Source organism: Aquila chrysaetos, chromosome 10 (genome assembly GCF_900496995.4).
Source record: "Aquila chrysaetos chrysaetos chromosome 10, bAquChr1.4, whole genome shotgun sequence".
NCBI classification, from domain to species: domain Eukaryota; kingdom Metazoa; phylum Chordata; class Aves; order Accipitriformes; family Accipitridae; genus Aquila; species Aquila chrysaetos.
Window position 1 is genome coordinate 9,280,752 of NC_044013.1, and position 24,917 is coordinate 9,305,668.

Consider the following 24,917-nt stretch of genomic DNA (forward strand, 5'->3'; position numbering starts at 1 on the left):
TGGATTTTTTTTTTTTTCAGAAAGATTGTGTTGTAATATTATTACTTCTGTTTTAATTTTGAGGTGTGCAGTTGCATGATCTTCAGGAAAAATTCTCATCTACTTTTTTTCCCTTTTTCTTCATATGGAGTATATGCGCAAAATGGATTGGGCCAGACCTCAGCTAGTATAAATTCCAGTTGTAAGTATAATTGATCAACATGTTGAAATAAAAATAAATTATAAAAATAACTCTACCTCAGAGTAACGATGAATTTATGAAAAATGGTAATGAAAAAAGTGTCTTCTGGGCTTAATTTTTAAGCACAGAAGGATGTTCACATCGTAAACAATAGGATAGAAGACCTTATTAAAAAAAATCCTGTATTTCAATTGGAGAAGTAGGTCCTTCCTTTCAGTTCAAGTAATTATAGTCAAGACCATTTTCAAATTGAAAAGAGATTTTGACATATTTGAAGCCACAGACAAAGTTTATTTTTAAAACATATTTAAAAATTGCACAGTTATAAATACAGGTAAATAAATACAATTTAGTATGTGGAAAAGAACCCAAGGAAGGCATGCTTCCATTACAGTACAAAAATACTACATTAAATGTGGTGCTCTGTGATTAGTCATCTATGATCTTAATAAATTTAACACATCCAATATGCACATCATTCATTTTTGAGGAAATAGATTATTTTAAACAGCAGTGCAAGGAAACATTGAATTAAAGCATCAGTAAACTACAGGTCTGTGTTTAATATTATACACAGCTGATAATGCACTAAGTATACAGAGGCAAAGTTTACCTGTAGTAAGAAATTAATCTTTTACTCCGTATGTACTTATACTCAGATTCTCAATCTGGGTCAATATGAACGTTTGGAACGGAATGTAAACATTCAGGTGTAGGGCTGAACTCCCACCTCCGCATCCACCGCCCACCTCACTGCTAAGCCTTGCACCTACACTTAACTATCAACACAAAAAGTTAAGTGAGCAATGTAAGTCTTTGCAGCAGCAGGGCTCTTCAGATGGCCTAGGCGAAAGTATCTGCCAACCCTATAATCTCTTCTTTACTGTATGTTGGCTTAAAAATAAAGCCAAAAAAACTGATGCAGGATTGCAAACGTTTTCAAACAGTTTACAGCATATAGAAGAAGCTGCACAGAATGCCTCTCAAAACTATATAGTTTTATTTTACTCTAGATATGTTATACTCTGATATATAAAATATATTTATAAATGTTTTGATTTTTCTGAATTTACAATAGATTACTGATATTAAAAAGGCTATTTAAATTGAAGTTCTAGCCAATGTCAATGGCATTCTGTAAATGTGGAAGGGGAAAAAAGATCAAAGCACATTGTCTTGACCGTGAAAGCTTGCTCAATGGGCTGTCACATGTGCAAGCATTTGTAAAATTACAGCTTATTTTTAGGAAAATTTAGATACCTTCTGTCTCTTTCCCATGCCTAATACCTATTACTTTGTGGACTGAGGCTCTGAAACTTTCTGTGGATTCTGTGTCATGCTCATTTTTCATTTTGCCTGTTTGTTCAAAGTGTCAGTGATCTATTCATGCATGGCACTTCTTTTCTCTGATTTATTTCACCAGTTCAAAACCAGTAGAACTATAACGAAGAAATCTGATTTTTAGCCTAGATGAGGTTTGAATAGTAGGTAATACTGTATTGCATACCCACCATTTTTTTCACAACATGCAGTGCATTTTGTCTATCACTTTTATCTGTGAATACTCAGTATTGGTACTATATAAACATTTATTACGTAAATTCACTGTACAGACTGCTAAGCTGACAACACTGGTGACCAGAAATCTCAGTTTTTCAACTGTGGAGGTTATTCACGTGAAGTAACTAATATGTCCCATTTTGCAGATGCGCCTTTGGGCAAAAGAGATCTACAACCAATTTATGTTTCACTCCAATTCTCACTGGCTCCAACAGGCAATGATTTAGGCCTCAGGCTTTTCCTCCATGGCTTCCAGTAATTGTATTGGTTATTATTTCTGTCATGGTGGCTTTTGTGTTATGGAGGCCCGTGCTCTATGGATGTTCCTAGGATCACCTGGCTGATCTGTTGGTGTTGTCAGGGTCCTCTTCATCTGACAGACAGGCCCAAGTTTTCTAAATTGGCTCATTAGCTCTTCATGCTTAACTTGATGTTCTGAGCTTTCAGCTGAGTTAAGTGTCTGCAGCTGAAATCAGTGGATGCAGCAGATACTCAGATCCTGAGAAGTTTTACATCTATGTATTTCAAACAGGACAGTCAGACACTGAGCTGCCTTCAGAGCTAGTGGGCAAGTTTGAAAAGCCTGGCCATGGTAAGTAAGGTAGACTGAGACAATACTTGTTTCACTGGTTCTGGGAATCTTTTTCTCTGGTTTGGTGCTATCTGGTTTAGACTAAAGAAGAAAATGTGATGATCCAAACACACAGCTTCACTGTGAAAGCTGCGCACGCTTAGCTTTTTATTTCTTAAGAGGATACTAAAACATGTCTACAAAAGCTGTTACTACAGATGTCTGTCATTAACTAAACACTTGAAGCAAACATGAAATCGGCAACACAAAGTTATTTCTAAGGATGGGATTTAAAAAGGGCTCTGCATTTGGTCTAACCTGTTCCAAATAACATGAACAACTCACTTTTGAGTTTGGCAGATGCAAAATACTTTTAAAATGTCCCACAGAAGATACCAATCAATAGTTTAAAAATACCCTATGTGTGGGCCTTCTGCATGCGTTCTGTAAACAAGTAGCATTACTGCATGCTTTGTGATAATATTTCAGTGTGGTTATTTGTTAATGTAGTTGCATGCAATATTGTCATGTGAGGTTTTGTGTCATTTGAACTTCCCCCTCAATATTTTTACAAGTACTGTGATTTATCGGATCATAAGAAAATACCATTAGATACAGATATGTATATGTGTTTACCTAAAGATCAGATTGATTCTTCAAACTGACATAAACCAGTCTATTGCAACAAGGTTTCTGGAGTCATCACAGTTTAAAGAGATCAGCGAGAAATGAGCCTATTGCTTTCATCGCAAAGCGTCACTCCATAAATAATCATTTTGATTTCAGTGCCTGTTCATCATGTGCAGTGGTATCAGAGGCCAGCCTTCGTCCTGTAACTGAATACATGCTTATAAGCAGATCGGGCGAAGTGCTGAGTGCTCCTGTGAAGACTACAGACTTTCAATGTTCAGCAGCTTGATGGATCAGACTTATAGGTCATAAATATTCATAAAGCTTTGCAGAGGATAGGGACAGTCACAAGCTGGGGTTAGGAAAACATTTTTTAATTGCATGAAGTATAAAATAGAAGAAGCACTTAAAAACTTGGAATCAATTACCTGGCAGTGATAAATCACCTCTGGAGAAAGAGGGGAGTAACAAGAAGGGGAAACGGGTGGGAGATGATGATAAATCATTGCAGCACTTTAATATGGCATCACCCCATAGATGCTCTACAGCTGTTATCCTGAAATGTCTCTGAGTCTCTTCTCTGCTGAAATTGCTAGTGTCTATGTGAAACTGCTTCCTTACTTAGACCCAAGCAACCTTGTGTTTGCGTGTTACCTTTCAATTTACACAAGTGGTGTAATTCACCCATGCAGTCCATGAGACAGCGGCACTCCCCTGCTCTCAAGTAGTGCCATCAGATGCAGTGGCTGTTACTTGCCCATCTTCCTTCCTTGCACACCTGGGCAACTCAGGGATGGCAAGAGGTTTTGACTTGGTCGAGCTCGCAGGGAGCACTGAGAACAGGACCCAGATTTCCTGTCTCTCGCTCTCGGGCTCAATCTGCTACTGTGCAGCAGCCACCTTATTTATTCTACCTCATGCTTGGTTAGAAGTATGAGTAGATGAATTTCCTCTTCAGGGTGTTAATATGCTGCAGCCTCCTCACATGTTTCCTCTTGCTGTTTCAGGCAAATATGTATGCTTGCCACTGAATATTTAAGAAACATCATGAGGAGGTCAGATCAAAGCTGTATCTAATCCTCTCTTCTGCACTGACAGTGCTTGGCAGTGGGGGGGCTAAAGGAGGACAATAGAGCCCAGAATATTGAAGAAGTCCCCAGAAGTACCAAGAGCTGCTGAGCCTGACCTGTTAGAGTGAGGTGAGCTCAGTCATCAGCCACTCTGCCACACAGACCAGGCCAGAACTGGTGTCTAGTGTGAGGAGATGTGCCACCGTCCCCTTTAAGTCTGTCTGCTTTAGTCTTTCCTTCACGCAGTGTCTTGGTCAGCGGTACATGGTTAGCTGGCCATAGGCTATCTAAAACAGGAGCGAACAGTTGGGATAATTTCCAAGAGTGTGGACAATCTCTTTGGACAGGCTTTGTAGCCTGCGTCCTGTACAGCAGAACTGCAGTGCTTGTGAAGAATTGGCAGCCTGAGTATCCCCTTGGGAAGCAGAGTTCAGCCCTGGTGATTCGTTTCTAGGTTTACACAGATGGCTTTCCTTGTACCCATCACATGGGTGTGGACATGTATCAGCAGATGAATGCAGTTTTGAGCAGTGCATCCCCGGATAAATCAAAAGCTACCTACTTTGTTCTTTTTGGGGAGGCTGGGAGTCGCAGTAGGTTTTCCAAATAGAATTGCTGTGTTACTCGTCCATGTGCTAGAGGAGAAGAGGTTTAGTGAACTGCCATCGGTATCAAATGTCCCTTGTCATTCTGACTCTGAGAAGTCAAGCAGTTAAGTTGTTTGTGGTTTTTTTTTTTTTAATTTGAAAGGTATAAAAATAAAGATCCTGAACAGCTAATTCCTCTGGATAAGCACTGATTATCCTACACCACAGCACAGAGGATATTCTAGAAGAATTTGTACGATGGCAGGGCATCAAGCAAAACCTAAGCACATATGCATTTGCTTTACAGCCTCTTCTCAAAGCTGCCTCCCTTCTCTCTTATCACTTTCCAGATTCAATTGCACTGCACCTTCTGCTCTGCCTTATCAATAAAGAGCTGTCATCACACATCGCTGTCAAAGCAAAAGAGCAAACTGTTGTCAGCAGATATGCATACAGCAGCCCACTTAGCTAAAATGACATTCCCAGTCAGTCCTTGATAACCAATCCTTAGAGAAAGTTGCAGGAATCAGTTATGAAACGCTTGATAGATAAATAGGAATATATAGGTAAACAATGAATTAATAAAGCACTGTTAAAAAAATTCCTGTAGCTGTTTCAGTATCTCTATTCTGTGGGAGAGAGTGACGAGTAAGCCTTTTATTTTTTAATGAGAATTTATTTTTTCTATTTAACAAACTATAGTTGGTGATTAGATGCAGTGATTACACTGTCTTACATGGAATTTTCCTTTAAGTGGTTGCTCAAAATAACAGACAGCTGCAAGAAACTTTAGGTTTGTACTGGTGAAACTGTCCAATTGCCACAGAACTTCTTTCTCTGTGATCTGTGCAGTTGGATTTTTTTTTTTTTTTAATCCAGATGACTGAGCTGGACTTTTCTTTTATTGCTGTTTATAGGAAACGCACTATTTGTCCCATTTTAACATATTCCAATAGCTACCCTGCACACTGAATTCCTGACCACAGATCAACACAGTAGCCATCTAATTACACTTTTTATCTTTCGCTATTTAGGAAAATTATTAAAAGCATCAGCAACTGAAAATTATCTCCTTAAAAATTTCCATTCCTGTCTTTGATTGACACATTCACCTTGAGCTAAACGTGTTTGTAGCCAAATCAATCCATTCATCATGTGGCAGTGTACTGCCCCCAATACTGTTCCCTATTCATCCAATAAGGGAAAATTAAGATGGTGTATATATATACATTTTGAAGCAGCTACAAAGACCGATGTTATCTAAGGATTTAGTCTGCTATCATGGAGGTCACTGAGACCTTTGCTACGGCTTGCCGTAACGGCAGGATCAAATCTTAGTCTCAATCCTACAAGCCTTATAGAGACCAATTTTTTCCCTTGAGCATGGTCTGCAGGCATTAACTCCTATGAAGATTTTTGTTTATTTGCAATAAAGATCTGTGGCTTATTATGTTCTGAAATGACATAATTCACATACAACATGTATGTGCATGCACATGCATGTATGTGTGTAGTACCTGATGGATGCATAATAGAATAATCTTTCTAATAGATATTGCAGTTTATACTGTATTTGCATTTTTTAAACATAAGAATATTGAAAACCCTCTCATCACATTTCAGGAAATGATATTTGGTCCTCTATGCCAACAAGGCTATCCTGTACATTCTGTTGTTAGTAACTAAAATAAAAGCATAGCACTATTTTACAAAAAGAAAGGTTAAAGTGCGTAAGTACATAGATAGGTGCAGATCCTGCTATGAGCTCCTTTGAAGCAGACATACTCTGTCCAAGATCAGGGAGAGCTGGTTTAAACAGCAACAATTCTAGTGCAAATTACCACTTCTGCTGGCAACACTTGGCCTTCCCGTATGTACCTGGCCTAATCCCACAGACCTCCGTGTACAATGTTGCTCTTAACATTGCACGTGGTTTACAACTTTATGAGCCTGCAGAATTGGGCCCAAATTAACCAAGGTACCTTTGGAAGCAAAATTTTTCTCGACTGCCAGCTAATAAATGTATTCAAAACAAAATACATCCATTTTACATGCATCTATTTTCAGAGCTATGTTAAAAATGGACCTTGAGCAGACTTTTCAACAAAGAAACCAAAGGATAGGGAATCCACGTTGTAGGGCAAAGTGATGTCAGCATAGTGCGATGAGCTACTGAGCAGGTTCCTTGGATGCATTGTTTGCCATTCTAATGTGCAATAACGATTATCTAGGTTTGTTCTTAATATATTTTTCTTTGTATAGCTGCGTATATAGAGAGAGATATAGCTTGCACGGGATGAAGATTCTTCAGAAATGGCTATTTCATCTAGTTCAGGGCTGTCAGATTAGCCGCAGCTCATTTCAGTCCTTTGAGTTTGAATTTATTTACAATATTTTGTGCTTTTGAACTTTTCCTTTTTGAATAATGTCCGAGAGAATTCCCCTACTGATTTACAGCCATGATCTTTTGGAAAATGTGATCATTTTGAGATGAGTAATAAAAGAGTTCTCTGTTTCCTAATACAATTTAATCAATTTGTGGATATTTTCTATTACGGCTCTAGATTAAAAGCTCTTAACAGAATGTCTAGATCACCCACATTGGCAGCTTGAAATAGTTCTGGCTGGTCCATCATAGACAGAGCAATTCGAAGTGCTGCCCAAATATTGCCTGATAGAGCAGGATGGGGAACCTGTTGTTGATTCCTGCTCTTTCTTTGCAAACTGAGAGCAGTGAGAAAATTGCTGACAGCCTCTCTGTAGGGGAGAAGAAAAAAGAAACAAGCAATATAATTTGCTTCTCAACAAGAGTAAAACTTTCTAAAGTTCTATGCCAGACTCAAGTATATTATTTTACAACGCAGTTCATCAGTCTCTTTGTGTTATTCTTGCTTGATTTTCTTTAAACAAGTGGACGTGGCTTGTAGTAATGCAGAGCTCAGTCTATTCATACATCTGGGGATATTGTCTTCATTGCTGTGTAGCTCCCCTTCATCTTAACTGTCTTAAGCTGACAGTTGGGACCCTGGAATATCACCCTTGATTCCTGAAGGTTGTACCAAAAGTGGTTTTGATGGCATTAGCTACTTGAAGCAGTTTAACTGAAGTTTCCCTTATAAAGACAGGCTCTTATATTTTCTCTTAGAAAAGCTTTTAAGCACAGGACTAAGTTTAAGTGTGAGAACAATCCCACTGATTATAATAAGAGTACTTGCACTTAGCGCTAAAAAATGCTTAAGTGGCTAGCTGAATGAGGGATTTATTTTCTTTTGATAGACATTCAGCAGTTCTGTTACATAGAATTTGTGGAACAAGAAAAGTATCATTGCTTTTTTAGTACTTTGTAAAAAATAATTACAAAATTTTACAATAGCTGAGATTATGTAGCTATATTCTGATTTTTTTTTTTTTTTTTTTGTAGATAGCTCCAGCTAGAAAATTGAATTTTCACTTGGTAGTTATTATCCTGACTTTTTTGTTTACACATTTTTGTAACTTACCTGTATGCCCCTAGGTTTATGCAGCTTATCCCTAAATTGTATCTGGACCTAATGAAGCCAGGTTGTATTTCTAAAGCACGTGTGTAGGCTTCGACAGCTTCTTCGCTTCGATCCCCATTTGCTAAGGTTGCTCCAAGACGGTTCCATAATGTATAGTCCTGGTGAGAAAATGAGTTTTCTACTGTAGGTGTCAAAAAGGGACATAATAGCTTATTTTTGCTTGCAAAGTAAGGAGGACTGCAGAAAATAACAGTATTGTATCTTCTCTTAATTGACACGGAATGTGAGGTTCTGACTCATGATTATAGGCAACTTTATATAACTAGTCCAATTAATCAGCATACAGCTAGAAATTGGACATGGACAAATCTGCTTCTAAATGGAACTATCTTGTAATTAACATTTCTATTTCAGGTATTAAAACTTTAATGGCTGAAGTGACATCTCATTAATAATAGCCTGATCAAGAGGGGAGAAAGAAAATGGCCTGTAAAGCTAAATTCTTAAAAATATAAAAGCATAAAATGTACCTCTGGCCGAACAGTTAAAGCAGCACTAAATGCATCTATTGCTCTGTTAAATTCTCCATTCAGGTGGAAAAGAACTCCAAGTCCCGTCTGCAAGTCAGGGTCTATCATATCACCATTCTGGTGAGCAGCCTCCAGGTACAAATCCTTTACTTCTTCAAGTAATGAGCTAGACAAGAGTGAAAAATAACTTAAAGTTCCATCTTATAGTTCTTTACAAATATTGCAATATTGATTGCATAGCTAGAAATTAAAATCCTTGTAATGGATGTATCAGAAGTGATATAGTCCTAAAATTTGAAAATAAGCTTCTTCAACTTCATCATGGCAAAGATTTACTTTCAGGTGCTGTTGTAAACTCGTGTCTGGAATAAAAAAGTTCACCTATATAATGAAGAGAACAAGTCCTAAGAGGAGCAGCTGAGGGAACTGGGGTTGTTTAGCCTGGAGAGAAGGAGGCTGAGGGGAGACCTTATCGCTCTCTACAACTACCAGAAAGGAGGTTGTAGTGAGGTGAGTGCCAGCCTCTTTTCCCAAGTAGCAAGTGATAGGACAAGAGGAAACAGCCTCAGGTTGCACCAGGGGAGGTTCAGATTGGACACTAGGAAATATTTCTTCACTGAAAAGCTTATCAAGCACTGGAACAGGCTGCTCAGGGAAGTGGTTGAGTTACCGTCCCTGGAGGTATTTAGAAGACATGTAGATGTGGCACTTAGGGACATGGTTTAGTGGTGGACTTGGCAGTGCTAGGTTAATGGTTGAACTTGATGATCTTAAAGGTCTTTTCCAATGTAAATGATTCCATGATTCTTTGAAGTCTAGGAACCCAAGTGAGATAACATGAAGTCTTATTAAAACGATTAAAATTGCATGAGTTTCTCAGACATAAAACAGTTCTTTCCTGGCAAAAATAGTAGTTATTCTTAAGAGGAACAGATCAAGTGACTAGCCAAGGCCCCTGAAGAAAGATGCCAAAATTTAAGACTTCTGTACCCACTGTAGGCTTCATAAAACTTTTGCACTGACAACACCAGATGTCAGCGGGATGAGGCCAGAGTGGAATAACACACTTAGCAATTAAGCAGAACTTGTATATTTTATTTTTGCTTATACTAAATTATCTTGTCAACCCAGGGCTTGTTAGTGATAAGGGTAAAACATAAGGCCTGTCTTCAAAATGACAAGCAGTGAGATAGCCCTAGAGTTTTAGTTCTATAAATCATGTTTATGCCTTTAATGACTTTATCATGCATCTTGACATTCAGAGATACTTATTTATCGACCCCATGAAATCATGACAAAGGGCTGTCAACTCATGAATTTTTTTGTTATTTAAAATGGCTGCCAGCTCCCATTACAGTATGCTAGGCTGAAGGCAGATGAAATGACTATGCTGTCTCTGGTTAGAACTAGAACGGCTTTTAAACAAGCAGATGCTACCTCCCAATGTTTTCAGTGAACTGAAGCTATGTCCCACTGTAAAATGGCTATAATTCCTGGATTCGAGTGGCTTAGTTGGGGTATAGAAAATACGACAAACAGTAGGAAGAACATACTCATGTAGAGCCGGATATAGGCCTGGTATGGATTTGGAATGAATTGAAGAATGAGGATGCGGCATGTGGGAACACAGAGGCAGCAGACAGGGTCAGAGGAAAGTGATGGGAGTTGAGAGGAAGCGTCTCTTTTTAGCTGGTTTGTTTTGTTTTGGGTTTTTTTTTTTTCACTTCCAGAGATGGCATAAGATATAGCCTTCGGTCGCTAAACCAAATGTCCTGTGTTAGCTTCCCACTCCTGACACTAGAGATATTGAGTCTTCCATCATAGGGAACAGGCTGGACTTCTACAGAGTAAGGGGGCACAGCATGCACCATCATTTCTAGTGATGTCATTAAAATTTCCACCATCAAGATTTACACTGCATTTACCTTTCATCTGATGTCTTGGACATTCTTCTGGTAAGTGCTGGAGACCCTTTTTTGCTTTTTACTATATACTTGTATTTTGGATTTTGCTTTATCCAGTTTCTTAGAGCTTGATAGGCTTCTTGTTGATGGCCAGTGTTAGTATAACTTACAGCCAGGGCCATCAGTGCTTTTAGGTTGTTTGGCTGTAGTTCCAAGCACCTAGGCAGAAAATAAGAATATATTGAGGGTTTTTTTAGCCAAACACAATTCTTGAATTCATCCAAAATAATCTGTGTTTAAAAAAAAAAAAAAAAAAAAAAAAAAAATCATTTACACAAGTAAGATCTACCCAACAATACTTTTAAAGAAGGGACTTTGTCTTATTTTTCTGTGATAAGTGCATTATGTATATGTATACACACACATATGCATGCATGTTGCTGTGCATATGCACTTATGTAAATAAACATATGCATAAAAGTTTTGTTTTCATCCTTCTGATTATGAGTAAATGTAGGTAGATTCACTTTTATATCTGTCTAGTAAACAAAGAGCAGCTTTATGTAAATTCAAGTGAACAGTTCAATCTCATTTGCAGCTCTACAAGAAAGTATTTTGAAGACAAAATTTCTTCCATCCTTATGAATCTTCTCAGTCATTCTGAATTCTCAGGTTTTCTTTGATAACGCTGGAGCCAATCAACTCAAGTAGTCTTCCTATGGTTATATACCATTAACTGGAAACAGAATCTAGTCTATTTTATGAACATCACTGTTGCTTGTTTCAAAACTGCAGGGATGAGCAAACCCTAAATCAGGCAACCCCTTGGATTTCTATCCAGGTAAGATAAGAAGTTACATATAAGTAAGTTAGAGTGTCCTTAGGTGAAATGACTTGATGAGAGGGTGCTTGGTTCAAATGGAAACATGAAAACCCACTACAGACAGATAATAATAATGCTGATATTTTGGAACTGACATTTTACATACAAGCACACCGTGATCTTCACATCTCTATTGACCTAAAAATATTGTCAGTTAAGTATTCAGCAGCTGAAGGGAGCTCATTCCAATTAAGAAAACCTCTTCATTAAAGGACAGACTACAGAAAATATGCCAAGTTGGTAGAATATCAACAAGGCACTTTATTTGCATTATGCCTAATTCATGTTTATCAGTCCATGTAACTTTTCTATTGTGCAACTACTTCAATTACTAGATTAAATATTGCACTATTTAATAAACCAGAAATATTAATTACTAGTCATCCCTCTGAAGTCAGTGCTTCTACTTAGTTAAATAAATGCTTCATGTTACAAGGTAAGATTGACGTTAAATATACCTGCATTACCCAATACTTATCAGACCCCTTATTTAGCAATTATCTTCATCTACCTTTGGAGGGCGACAATGGCTGCTTGCTCATTTTCATTCTCTGCCTGTGTTATACCCAGGAACTGCCAGGCCTGCAAAAATAATCATCGTTATTTTTGTGTCATTTTGTTATATATACCCAACTGCAAGCAGAGTTACAACTAATATCAAAGTTAAGCAGAGAGGTGAGTGAAAATAGCAGATCTGTCTGGCACTAAGTACAGATTTTTCTATGGTATGCATACCAACAGTACAAATTAATGCAGTTTTGAATATCTTTGGGCCTGATAATATTTATAATCAATGAATGCAAAGGTATTCTGTCAGTGTATGATCACATGCTGATTTCTTAAAGTTGAGTTACTGTACATTTTAAACATTGCTAGAATTTTATGGAAAATGGTGAAGAATATTTATTAAGTTGTATAGGTTTAAAGGATTCTAGAGGGTCTGGGGATTCTCTTTGCTTTTCGAAATACTGCTGCTTAATTTAATGTAGCAATAGATTTAAAGAGACCTAGATACTTACACTGCAAATATTTTTCATGTTTCACAGAAAACAGGTGTTAAATATATACTAATTGAAAACATCAATATTTCAGAAATTGATATAACTTTTAAAAATTTGTCAACATTCTTGTTAAATCAAAAATGTTCATCTTTTCAATAGCAGTGTTTAAAAGATAGTTTGAAAACATCAGGAGAAGAAGGAAAGGTTTGAAATATTGTCTCTTTTGAATACTTTTAAATGACAGCTTGGAAATACTATAATTTCAAAAATAGATTCTCATCTTACGAAGAGCTCACCTTTATCTATTTCAATGCATACGCTATCCCAAAACCACCGTTAGCGTTCAATCTGTTTCAGTCTGTCATGACTAGCAAAGGTTTGGGCCCCGAAATCATTCCATCATTGCATGCTAAAGGGAGTCCCCTTTTCCTTTATCAGTAAAAGGCACATGAGTGAATACCTCTGCATCATTGGGTTCTTGTAGAATAGCAGCCTCCAGGTATAAGATTGTAACTGGCAGGTCACCTTCTTTCATTTTTTTCAGTCCTTCCTCAAAAGCACCAGGCCAGTCTTTGAAGGGATTCTCAGTATGGAAATAATAACCCTGGAAAAGAGAGATAATGGACCCAAGATGAAGCACTGTAGCAAGGAATGGCAACTCTATAGAATTAAATGACTCACTATTTCCCAACTGGAGGTAAACATCCTTTGTTCTGTGAAAATGCTGTGAGCACCCCCATGAAATTTCAATGAGAAAAAGTGTAAAAAGTCAGCATCATTGGACCTTTATGTTTCTGCTCTCTTTTTTTTTTTACTTTGGCTCTGAAGTTGTACTTACTGGTACTCATGTTGGGCTCTCCTGCTCCCATCAAAGATAATGGCAACAACTCATGCTGCCTGCAATAACAGCAGAACTGAACCTAGCATGAGCCCAGTACATCCAATTTGATGGTAAAGAGCACACATCAAGCAGCTGACTCCCTGCAGTGCTTGTAACCTGATGTCTCTTCAGTTAATACCCTGAAATCTTCAATTAACCTTCAAGATACAGAACAGCATTGCAAATACCTGAGTTTATTTTAGTATTTCTTTGAATTTTGCCTTTTTCTCTTCTTGCCACTGCAGTGTAAAGGGTGTATGCTAATACCAGTTACATAATATAAATCAAATTAAAACATACAATGGAGGGAATGAAGAAGAGAGGCAGAATCTCTATCATTTCTATCCTCAACAGTGTTTGAATGTGCCAATTTTTTTATTTGGTGCTCTTCCTTAAGTGCCCATCTTCAAAAGTGCCCATAATCCAGCAGTTTGCTTTGTGATCCTTTCAGCTGAATTCAGGCAGTGTGCAAGTCTAGATGTCTTCTCACTATGGTAAGGTCTTTTAAATCTACCCCGCTTACAGGCACTTAAAGAGGATGAGCTTTTGGGGGTAAAATTAGCTTCCATGCTCAAAGAGTTTTCTTGGGTTCCCTTGAATAGCTGAGGCTCATCTCCAAGTTTCATAGGAAGGATGTATTGTATTAAAAAACTTTGTGTTACCTTCTCAATGGTTGAGATGGTGACTTGCCCTGGTGCTTCCTGGTTCTCTGAAATCCAGTTTCTGCGAGCCATTTCTTCCCATTCTGCTTGCATTTTATCCCAAAACTCTGTGTCTGACTAGAAGAAAAAGAGGGGAAAAGGGGAGAAAATGAACAACAAAACTTTAAAATAAAATGGTAAGCTTTTAATTTCTTTCTACGAGTGTTCTGCGTCTGGCAATTTTGCTGAGCAGTATTAGTTCTAGTAATAATCATACTGACTGAAATACTACAGCTTATATTTGGAATTCCATATAATTAAATTTCATCTCTTATATTGGAATGCATTTCATCAACAGAAAACTCTTTATCTCAGAGGCAACGTATGTTCTATTTGAAGCAGGATTTGCAGCAGCTTACACTGCATCTTATGGATGCTAACAGCAAATTGTTACATAAAATTTGAAGGAAGTGAATGCTGCTAGTCCCTGGCCAAAAAAAAAGAAAGAAAGAAAAAATCGACTAAGCATACACGCTAAAGAATAACAATAGATAAAACAGTTTAAAAGAGAACAAGGATCCCACTTTGATATATTCAGCAGCGTTTTCAGCTATGTAAAAGAGTAATGGCAAAGCTTAGACAGGGTGTTTGCACAAGAGAATTAAAACAAATGGGGCTTTTTGACATGGTGGAGAAATCTTAATTTTGTATCATATACTGTGCTGGTGAGAGGAATCTATAAGAGATTATAAAATTGTACAGTAAGATTAACATTCAGCTCAGGGACAAGAGGGAAAAATGCATATACAAGAGAAACAGAAATGATGAAACAAGAATGAGATTTAGGATGTGTAATGACTGGAATGAGGGAACCACTGTGGCTACCAGAAAATGATGCCAAGAAACAGAAATAGCATTAAAAAAAGAAAAAGGGGAGAATCCAAGTTAAGGTGCTATTTTTTCAGCCTCCACACATTAGTCATAAGCCCCGAAAAGCAGTTCCATAGCAGAATATATGCTCAACGAACAAGCCTTTGCAAAGTTCTCCAGTTCCTACAAGGTCATGGCCAGAACTTCAGTGAACTGGCACTGCTGAGGGCACAGTTTCTTAGCTTATTTATGTCAAAGACAAATAATTCTATTAAGGTTTAGACAGAACTATTTGAGAGTGAGGTGCTAATCAAAATTAATTGAAGATATTATAAACTGATCCAGATAGTTTTCTCTGAATCTTCATTACAAGACTGACTGCTTTGCTACTGCTCCACAGCCAGGCATGATCTGCAAAAATAGAGCTTAGTCTGTGATTGTGTGACTTGCTATGACCCTCCTTAGGTACTTGGAAAAAGGAAAGCACAGACCATATCTAGAATGAGTCAGCAATGAGAACATTTGAGACTAGGTGTGAAGGATTAGGAGGACTTGCACTGGCTAACATTAGGTATGGCTGCTGTAAATCATAAGGCTCTTTAAAAATGGCAAGGTGCATTCCCTCTCTAGAAATCTAACAGGCATTTCCCTTTGGCTCTTACTGTAGTATGTGCCTCCTGACATCCAGCCCTTTCTTCCAGGAGACTCAGAATTGTCTGACTTATGCAATTACTGGATCTGTGAAGGTACCTGCTACGTTCCTCTGTGGACTAGGAAATGAATGTGAATCATTCACTCACGGAGAGGAGATTTCACTCTTTGTAATAGAAGCATCAGAACTTGACAACTCTGTTACACAACAACTTCCAAGGTTTCAAAGTTTGCTTTCATTCCAAATTTGAAGGAAATACAGTCTTTTAAATAGTTGTGAGATTGTGCTGAAATGTCCATTTAGGGTTTGAAAAGGCTAGGATAATGAATCAGATCGCTCCCTCTTTTACTCTTATCAGCCATGACCAGAGGCACTTGAATCCCTTAAACTATCCTGTTCAACAGATGTCTCTATCAACTATTTTGCATTCAGTGCAAATCTGCACTGCATTGAAGAAAAAATTACTTGACCATGTTTTTACTAGCAGTAATTTTGAGATTCAGGATGAGGTAAAGGACTGGCAATTTCCCTTTCCTACAGATTAATATTAATAAAACTACTGAAAAGTAATTAGCAATGCCTTTTTAAACAGATTAACTTATATAACTAATTATATAGAGATGCATATATATATGATGTTTATATTAGAATTTTTGCTTGTATTTTTCCCCACAAAAATCCCTTAGGAATTAATGGTTTGGAAACAAATCACATTTCTGCAGATTGTAAGCAAGCATATAAGTGGGTTTAGGTCTTAAGTTCAAATTCTGCTGCTTAATTACGTATTTATAATTCACACAGAAGTTCACTGTGTGCATACTCCACTTAAAAACCTAACGAATTACTATGCATTCAAGTAGCTGTGCTTAATGTCTATCTATAGTGAGTCAAAGGTGGAGGAATAAGGCAATGGGGAGAAGACCTGCTTTGCTATATCTTCTCTCAACTCATCGTATGCTACCTGGACACAGGCCAGGACCCAACTGTTATTTTGCAACTATAAGCAAAGATTTGCTTGTTTGGGCCAAATGGGCTTGAGTCCCAGCTACAGTTTTCTAAGTAAATGCAGCATGTGGGATTTCTGAAACTGGTATGGCAAAGCTGCACTGAGCAACTGGATCATGCACAATAATGGCACCTGATAAAATGCTATAATACTGCTGTGACAAATAACAATGTCAACAGCAGAGCAGTTTACTGTCCTTGAGGAAGAGGACTGTAAATATTACACAGTCTTTGTTAAAGGCCTAAATCTATTTCAGCTGTTGTTAGTAGCAAGTTTTTCATTGACTTCAGTGGCAGGAGGGTTAAATTAATATTGAGTGTTTCTGAAAATCTGGCTTTGGATTAAGACTCCTAGAGCTAATTTTAACTCTATTTGCTATGCAACTGGTGCTAAGTACCTCAAAATATGTTTGCTACCTTAATGCTGGCGAATTACTTTGGATGTACCAAAAGTTTTCAGACCAGTTGAACACATTTAGCACGTTTTCAGATCATCTGCAGCAGTTAAGTGGAATGACAACCAGGAAAAATGTTCGTACCATCTGACTACTTCCAAGCAGAATATTCTGCATTTTGTCAAAGAGGCTATTTTTACTCTTAGTATTTAAAAATATGCTGAAGCAGTTAAACAAATAGGAGGCAAAATATTTCCAGGCTCTTTACTTCCTATGATACAGTGAAAGGGGGTGGGGCGGGGAGTATACTTTCTGAATATTGCTGGCTAATTTCTAAATTTACCTATTTTCATAGCTTTTAGAATAGAATTTTGCCTGTCCTGTACTGCCAAAAATGAATTTGCAGTGTTCCTTCTTGACCAATGCATAACAAAGATAGGTTCTGTGGTTGTTTTCTTTGAATTACTGCATCAACGTACTCTTCAATGTGAAGGACACAGTAAGTTAAACTTATGTGCTAAGTATGTAAGATTTCCTTAGCTGATATATTCTCAAAACAAAATTTGAAATATGCCTTTTGAGTAAAGTTTAGAGATAAGAAATGTATATCAAGGCAAAGATTCCCATTGTGATTTGAGAGAGTACCAAATAAAATGCATCTGAATGACTCAGGCTCCTAGATCCCAATTTAAAATGTGGTTTAGGCAGCCTTAGGCACATCCTAAAGGGATGCTGAAACAGTGAGACAAGAATATCATAGGTACAGAAAGGATTCTAACCAGTATTCATGGGAACCACAAAGCTGATGGTTCTGGACTATGTTCTCCTAGGCTTGAATAAATTAATCCCATCTTTTTCCTACTATTGTCACATAAGTTAGCTGTAATATGTTCTGATGCTTCATAACAGTATATAATACGGCAGATGGCTCATGTGACATGGTGGTGTAAATAAAATGATGCTGAGAAGAACAGCTCAAAATTTCTTTTGCATAAGCTCACAAAACAGCGTGGCATCTGCAGTTTAATCTCTACATCAGAGAAATGTGGAATAAGAAAATACCAAAATTGCTTTTTTCCATCTCTGAGACCTTTCTCAGAAGTTTTTGTGTTCTTGGTTTCATTTTTATTTACTCTAACTCATTACCAAGAAGATGGTGGATGATGAAACAATCATTTTAACAGAATATAGGTACAGGACGGATCTGAATCCCCATGCTGGCATTCTTAAAAAATTCAAAAGTACCAATTTTTGGTAAAACACAGCTGATTATTAGAAAGATTACATTAAAACATACTTGGTATGGCACTTGGAAATCATGAAGACTTTAGGCTATTTGTGCTTCCCTCACGTGTATAGCAAAGGGCTGAGTCAAAAATCAAGTCCAATTTCCAGAATGACAGAAAACGTAGTGAAGTCTTCAAGCACCCAATCACTGCAAGTGAACCTGGACCCTCTCTCATGAAAAAGCTAATTTACTTACCTCTTTATTCTTAAAAGATTCCCCAATGGCATAGACATCTTTAAACCTTCTTAAGAAAGAATTACCTCGCAGATCTTCATTAATCTCAAAGTTTGACATCTTAAAACCATTCCCAAAGCTCTAAAGTGAATACTGGGTGGAGGATAAAGTTTGGTGTCTTCATTTACTGAACTGTTAATTAATTCCTTTCGAACTAGGCCACAAAGAACCTGAGATTTGCTTCCTTTTCTTGATCAGTTTTCTGGCTAATCTTACCACTTGGAGCTTTCCCAGTTGAAGGATATTACAGAAACATCCAAAGCCTAAAAAATGAATTTTTGAACTGTATCTATTCTTCGCTTAAGAAAGCACTAATCTTTCTGAGATGGGCTGCAATTTATTTCAATCACTCTAGCTTTCTTACCACTTCATTTTAGCTAGGATGAAAATTCAATTCTTTTCATATGCAAATGGAAATAACTGCTCTGTAAGGTCTTGAAGAATCCTTTCCTTTACATTTTAACTACCTGGTCCAAGTTTCTATTTTAAGCAGAAAGAATAACTTAAGACTGCCAGCTACACAGTTAGGGAAACATTTAATTAGACTCTTTTTAATAGCTGTTTTTGAGACTACATTAAAACATTTTAACAACCTGTCTTTGTTGCCTCAGAATGACCTTTTAATGTGCAGGGTTTTTTTTACAATATATTCTCTTCCTTACTTTACTCTGTAAAGTAATTCAGTAATGTCTTGTAATCTGTTGTTGGCCTCAACTCATTTTTCTTTCTGCTGAATGTCTGGGAACTCCCCATCACACATGGTTTCTGGCAATTGCAAGAGTACTGACGTCATTTGCTTAACTGCTAACTGTAAGGCAGAGATGTTCATCATCAGATTCCCTGTGTCGCAATCACAGATTACAGCACAACATGTCCCACTTTAAGGATCAGTCTGCAGTGCAATTAGGAACATCTAGAGCATTTTAAGCAGTGGCAATTTGAAAGCAAGTCTCTCCTTCCCTGCCTGGAGCAAATGTGTATGATATGTGACATCAAAAAGCCTACTGTGCGTCACCAGCCGTTGTTTATAAAGAGTCTATTTGATCGGGAAAAAACAATGCACTCAGAAAATACAAGAAAAATGCATTCAGTGTATAGTTTATAAAACAGCTAATTTACTGATTGTGTCCATTTTAGCCTTGTACCCTGAGACAAGAATTTTTTTGTGTACAATAAGAGAGAAGAAACCATGCATTCTTACCTTAGCATATCATGAAAAAAACCTTACAAATCAAATTAATTTCTTAAATTCTGTTTCTAGCTGGAAGCCAGCACATGATTTAGGCCTAGTTTTTTTTGTAATCAACCAATATTAATCCAGAATAGTTCAACTGCTAACACTGGAATTACAATGGTATAAAACTTGAGTTAGAGCAGTCTTAAAATACAGACAGTAAAATTTAAATCTAAACCCAAATATCCCTGAAGTGTACTAGATGTTTGGAGACTAATGAGACTGCAGTTCATGCCAAAAATAATCAGTTTTGAGGAATCTGTATCATAGCTTCATCCTTTCCACTCTAAAAACTCATTTCAGTGGCTGTTACATAATTCAGCCTGAACTTTTGCCCTCAGTGGGATGCAGCTGTCTTGGCTCTTTGTGGTGATGGGATTTTGAAGGGTTACCGACTGAACCCCTGAGAAGATATGATGCTCAAGATCATTGCTTATATCTAATTTTTATTGGATTCTGTTAAAAAACCCTGTATGTCACCTTGCCTCTGGATAGGATCAGGATTTCAATTGGGACTAGTGGTATAGGACAACACTCGAGGCATTTTTCATGTTGGAAGAGTAGTAGTTAGTGAAAAAAACAGAAGTCCAATAGGAGAACTATCCAAGTACATGCACCTTTTCAAACTAAAACAATTTGTAAGGAAATGAGAGTACTCCGGTGTTTAACATTCTGCCACGAATTATAAAAATGTATTGGTGCATGGTTACTGGTATACGTGCAGTTATCCATTACAGCAGGTAATCATTCTGTTTAACAATGATTCCGAATTCCAGTTTCGCTGTGGAGAATTGGTTTGTGTCTGAGCTTAAATAACTGATTGTACACATTCAGTTGCTGGGGAAAAATGTGTTTCACTCTTATACTTTAAGTTTGGAAGTACTTACATTTATGGGGAATTTTTCTTGACCCACTTGCTATAGCAATAAAAATTGAGCTTGAAAACTTGGTTCTGTCTAATCTTCATTTATAGCTAAGGTTATTTTTTTTTTTTTTTTAAGGGAGAAACTGCTATTTTAAATGAGTAACTCCAGGAAATGTATTTTTTCTTTGCTTTAAATAATCCAGTTCCAACCTTCTGCTATACTTGTGCTGCAAGATGAATAAGAAATCTGTAGAACATTAGCTGAAAATGAAAACAGTAAATGAAGTAATACCTCAACAGCTGCCTTTGCTCTTTCAAATTCCTCCTCCAAGGAGTGATTTCTGGAGAGAAGAGGCCCTCCCCAACGCTGCTCCTTAGTTGATCGTGCCTAAAAAATAAAAGAATAAATCAGAAAGGGATGATATACTCTCTGCCACATTTCTGAGTTATTTCCTTAATTGCCTAGAGCCCCAAATGGCCTTTTTCTTGGGCAAAACTCGTTGTGTCCCTGCATGAATTCCTCTGAATTCTCTTACACTGTAGCAGAGACCATTCCTCATGGGAAGCAGAGTAATTTATCTTTTCTAGACTTTTCACTCAAGATGTGTGAAAGATAAAGAGACATCTAAGAAAAGACAATGCAAGAGTTGGGCTACAAAGGGAAGAGCTGACTATTTCGTACAAGACTTCTACCTTAATTTTTCCTTCTCCTGCATTATGACTGTGACAATGCATTCCTCTCACTATGCTCCAGGAAGAAAACATCTCATTTTCCCTGTACATTTTGTGTTTTTCTTTCAGGTTCTGCTTTGGGATCACATTGGAGAGCCAAGTCTGCTATGGATTTCACTGGAAGGACAAATCCTTTTTACAATCAGCAGCTCTCTCTTCTGTGCCTTACTGTCAGTTCTGTCAGTTGATCCCATTGGAAGTACATAACAAGTTTCTCCCTGTTCTTTTATTAAAAACATTTTTTTTTCTTTTTTTTGCACAAAAGGCACAGTACAAAAACCAAACAGTATTCAATGGTGGCATAGAAAAGCACAAAGTGGCCTAATCTTGCTAAACAGAGCTCTGACTGCTAATCCTTTCCCATGTTTGTCAGAGGTTAAACTCATTAGCCATTTGCCTGACCGTGGTCCCAATTGCATTAATTTACGTGATTATATTTCTGATGACTGTACTTGTAATACTCAATTTCAATGAGCCACATTGCTAAAAGACTAATTTTGCTCACTTTAGACTCATTGGACTGTATCTGCAAGTGTTGGAATGTGCACTGCTGGGATGAAACATCCAATACATTCCTGAGTTTCATATAAGTAATGTGCAATGCTTGGTCAAACATGTATGTCTGTGTGAGTACACACATGTTGTTTTGCCTAGAACGATGACGTTCATTTGTCAATCTAGCCCTAAGGTTTCTGTTTTGTTCCTGAGTCTTTGGTGTCTTAGGTAGAGATTGATGAGTGAAATGTATATTAGGTTGATGATATACGATTAGAAAAGAATGATACAGCAAAATTTCTGTGAGAAGCACGTGGTGGTGAGGGGCACTGTGTGTGTTCTGTGTTGGCTTCTGGACTTTGCTGCAAGTGACAGGAAGCACAGAGTGTGAGGGAAGGTCTACACTGAGGATCTACTGTTTCTGCTTTCACATCTACTACCTCTGGTCCACATTGTTTGGAAAATACTGTTTTTCTTTGGTGAGGCCAGGAAGAGATTTCAGATTGTCATTGAAAACATACCAAAACCCAATCCTATACACAAAATGGTTGTTTTATTGATTAATAGAATTTAGGGCAGAAGAGGTAACTGGTTCAAGTCATCCATTTGTCTATATATCACATGACGGTATTTGTCACTCAACATCTGCAGGATGAAACTGACGTTCCACAGAGAAGAAATTGAGGTTGTCTGGAATATATGTCTTTGAGGAAGGTGCTTGGATTTAATTTAAAGTTATCAGGAGACCTTAATCTTATCACATTGTTTGCAAATTTATTTAATTGCCCTCCTTGTTTCTCTTGTTAATTTCAGTTTCCAACTATCCCTTCTTATTCTTCTTTTTCCAGTAGTTTAAAGCACTTTTTAGTACCCCTTATTTTCTCTGTGGAAAGATACTGATGACTTTAAAGAGGTTTTAATTGTCTTTTAACTGATATAAAGAGATTGAGATCTTAAATTATCTCATTATGAGGCATACAGATTTCAACCTTTTTTGTGTCTCTCTTACTCTCCCTCTTTATTTTTTTTATAGCTTTTTTTTTTATAGCCGTACAGACAACCAAAGTGAATCTTATATTCCAGTACCTGTCTTGCCTTTTCTCTGTACAGAAATCAGGTGATCTCCTATCTCCTGCTAATTATGCCTGCCTCTACATGCTCTTCTTGCCACAGTACTGCACAGGGAGCACTCATGTTGACATCCTTGTACACTCTGAGCCATAGATTCTTTTCAAATTGCCTTCCAGCACAGTGTTGTAAGTAGAGCCTGCATTCTTGTTCTGAAATGTATGATTTTTCAAGTGACTGTATTGGAATATGTATTTATACAGATGTCTTGGTTACCAGCTCATTTTTATGACTCCCTTATTTACATTATTTTAATTCCACTGTTGCATCATATGCAAATTTTGTCAGCAATGGCTTGCATATTTATTTTCAGATCAATGATATTGACAATCATGGTTTCTCTTTGGAATCACAGAAGAACACCCATGTGATTACAATTCCTAGCAAATAACTACTGTTCTTGAGATCTTAGGTTAGCCATTTTTAATCTGTTTAATAGCTGCTTTATTCATATTGTATGGTGCTAATTTTAAAATCAGAATATGGTATGTTAATTCAAACATCTTGCAGAATATCAGACAGCAACATTTATCAACCTGACCTGTAATCTGATCAAAGAATTAAATTTGGTTTTCTTGACACAAAACTCTGTTGATAGACATTAATTATGTCCTAGCCTTTTCATTATTTACGAGTTGGCTCTCGCAAAATGTTTGATTACTTCCACTTTTTAATCTTTTGTTTCCAGTGACTGCAATTTCCTTAGGTCAAGGACAATACTGTAACTCATTATGTTCAGACTGAGTAGTACTACAGAAAGGGAGAGTGAGCTTGTTGGGGTAGTAGAGAGGCAAGAAGGAAGAGGACAAGAAGCACAGAAGTCCTGTCCTCCGCCACACGTCAGAGTATACGTATTTTCCCTGCATAATCCCCACAGAAATATACTTTCTCCTCCATTAAATGCACAGCCAGAGGGGAAGAAAGAAGTAATTAACAAAACCCACATAAGCTGCATTTGCATATAGACAACGCAGACTCATATTCTGAGTTGTGATACCCAGAAATGAAAGACCCCACATATGACAAATATGCTGCCTCTCACTAGTGCAGGAAGAGAGGGGGGCTGAGAATGAAGAGCCAGCACTGGAGAACTTAACATCTCCAGCTAGTGATGGGGTGGGACTCTGCAGCTGTGTCGTGGTTTAACCCCAGTCAGCAACTACGCACCATGCAGCCACCTGCTCACTACCCCCCACCCAGTGGGTTGGGGAAGAGAATCTGGAAAAAAGTAAAACTCATAGGTTGAGATAAAGACAGTTTAATAGGACAGAAAGGAAGAAAATAATAATAATAACAAGAAGAATACAATAATAATAATAATAAAAGAATTGGAATATACAAAACAAGTGATGCACAATGCAATTGCTCACCGCTTGCTGACCAATGCCCAGTTAGTTCCCGAGCAGTGATCCGTCACCCCCCAGCCAACTCTCCCCAGTTTATATGCTGGGCATGATGTCACATGGTATGGAATATTCCTTTGGCCACTTTGGGTCAGCTGCCCTGGCTGGGTCCCCTCCCAACTTCTTGTGCCCCTCCAGCCTTCTTGCTGACTGGGCATGAGAAGCTGAAAAATCCTTGACTTCAGATTAAACATTACTTAGCAACAACTGAAAACATCAGTGTGTTATCAACATTCTCCACATACTGAACCCAAGACAGCACTATACCAGCTACTGGAAAGAAAATTGACTCTATCCCAGCTGAAACCAGGACAAGCTGCTTCCCTTAAGGGGAGCCCAAGGTGGGATATGGGTCAGGGTGGAATGGGTATGTCTGAGGCATGGACACTCTGCATACACTGTGGTTTGATAGGCTCACCACTCTACAATGGAGGTGCTGTAGCTGACCACTGGCTGCTGTCTTCAGGGACAAAATCCTCCATTCCAATGCATTTGCACACACTTTCCTGCGCTTGTAGTCTGCTTATGTGCTGTTGGACCTTAACTGTTGGTGAGAGGCTTAAATTATAGTCTTAACTTTTGAGCCGGTCTTCACATAATGAGCTTAATCTGTTCCTTGTAAATCTTCATTTCATTAGAGTAACGTACATCTGAGGAGAGCTAGAGCCATTAGTGTTA

At 37.7% G+C, this 24,917-nt stretch overlaps 1 protein-coding gene and 1 long non-coding RNA gene across 6 annotated transcripts in view; one reads left to right on the top strand and one right to left on the bottom strand.

Annotated features, from left to right (window-relative positions):
• Positions 1-449: 449 nt before the first annotated feature.
• PEX5L (peroxisomal biogenesis factor 5 like) overlaps positions 450-24,917 on the bottom strand; it is a 121,857-nt gene continuing 97,389 nt past the window's right edge. For all 5 annotated transcript variants that reach the window (XM_030027644.1, XM_030027642.1, XM_030027641.1 and 2 more), the window contains 8 exons: positions 20,774-20,869; positions 13,960-14,076; positions 12,878-13,021; positions 11,928-11,998; positions 10,555-10,752; positions 8,630-8,795; positions 8,100-8,257; positions 450-7,356 (listed from right to left, as the gene is read on the bottom strand). In XM_030027644.1, coding sequence (XP_029883504.1) covers positions 7,152-7,356; positions 8,100-8,257; positions 8,630-8,795; positions 10,555-10,752; positions 11,928-11,998; positions 12,878-13,021; positions 13,960-14,076; positions 20,774-20,869 — 1,155 coding nt within the window. In that variant the 3' untranslated portion in view covers positions 450-7,151. The remainder of the gene's footprint in view (positions 7,357-8,099; positions 8,258-8,629; positions 8,796-10,554; positions 10,753-11,927; positions 11,999-12,877; positions 13,022-13,959; positions 14,077-20,773; positions 20,870-24,917) is intronic.
• Positions 11,323-23,411, top strand: LOC115346946. Its single transcript, XR_003925312.1, has 4 exons — positions 11,323-11,374; positions 11,987-12,091; positions 12,962-13,114; positions 21,283-23,411. It is a non-coding gene; the product is annotated as an uncharacterized LOC115346946 (long non-coding RNA).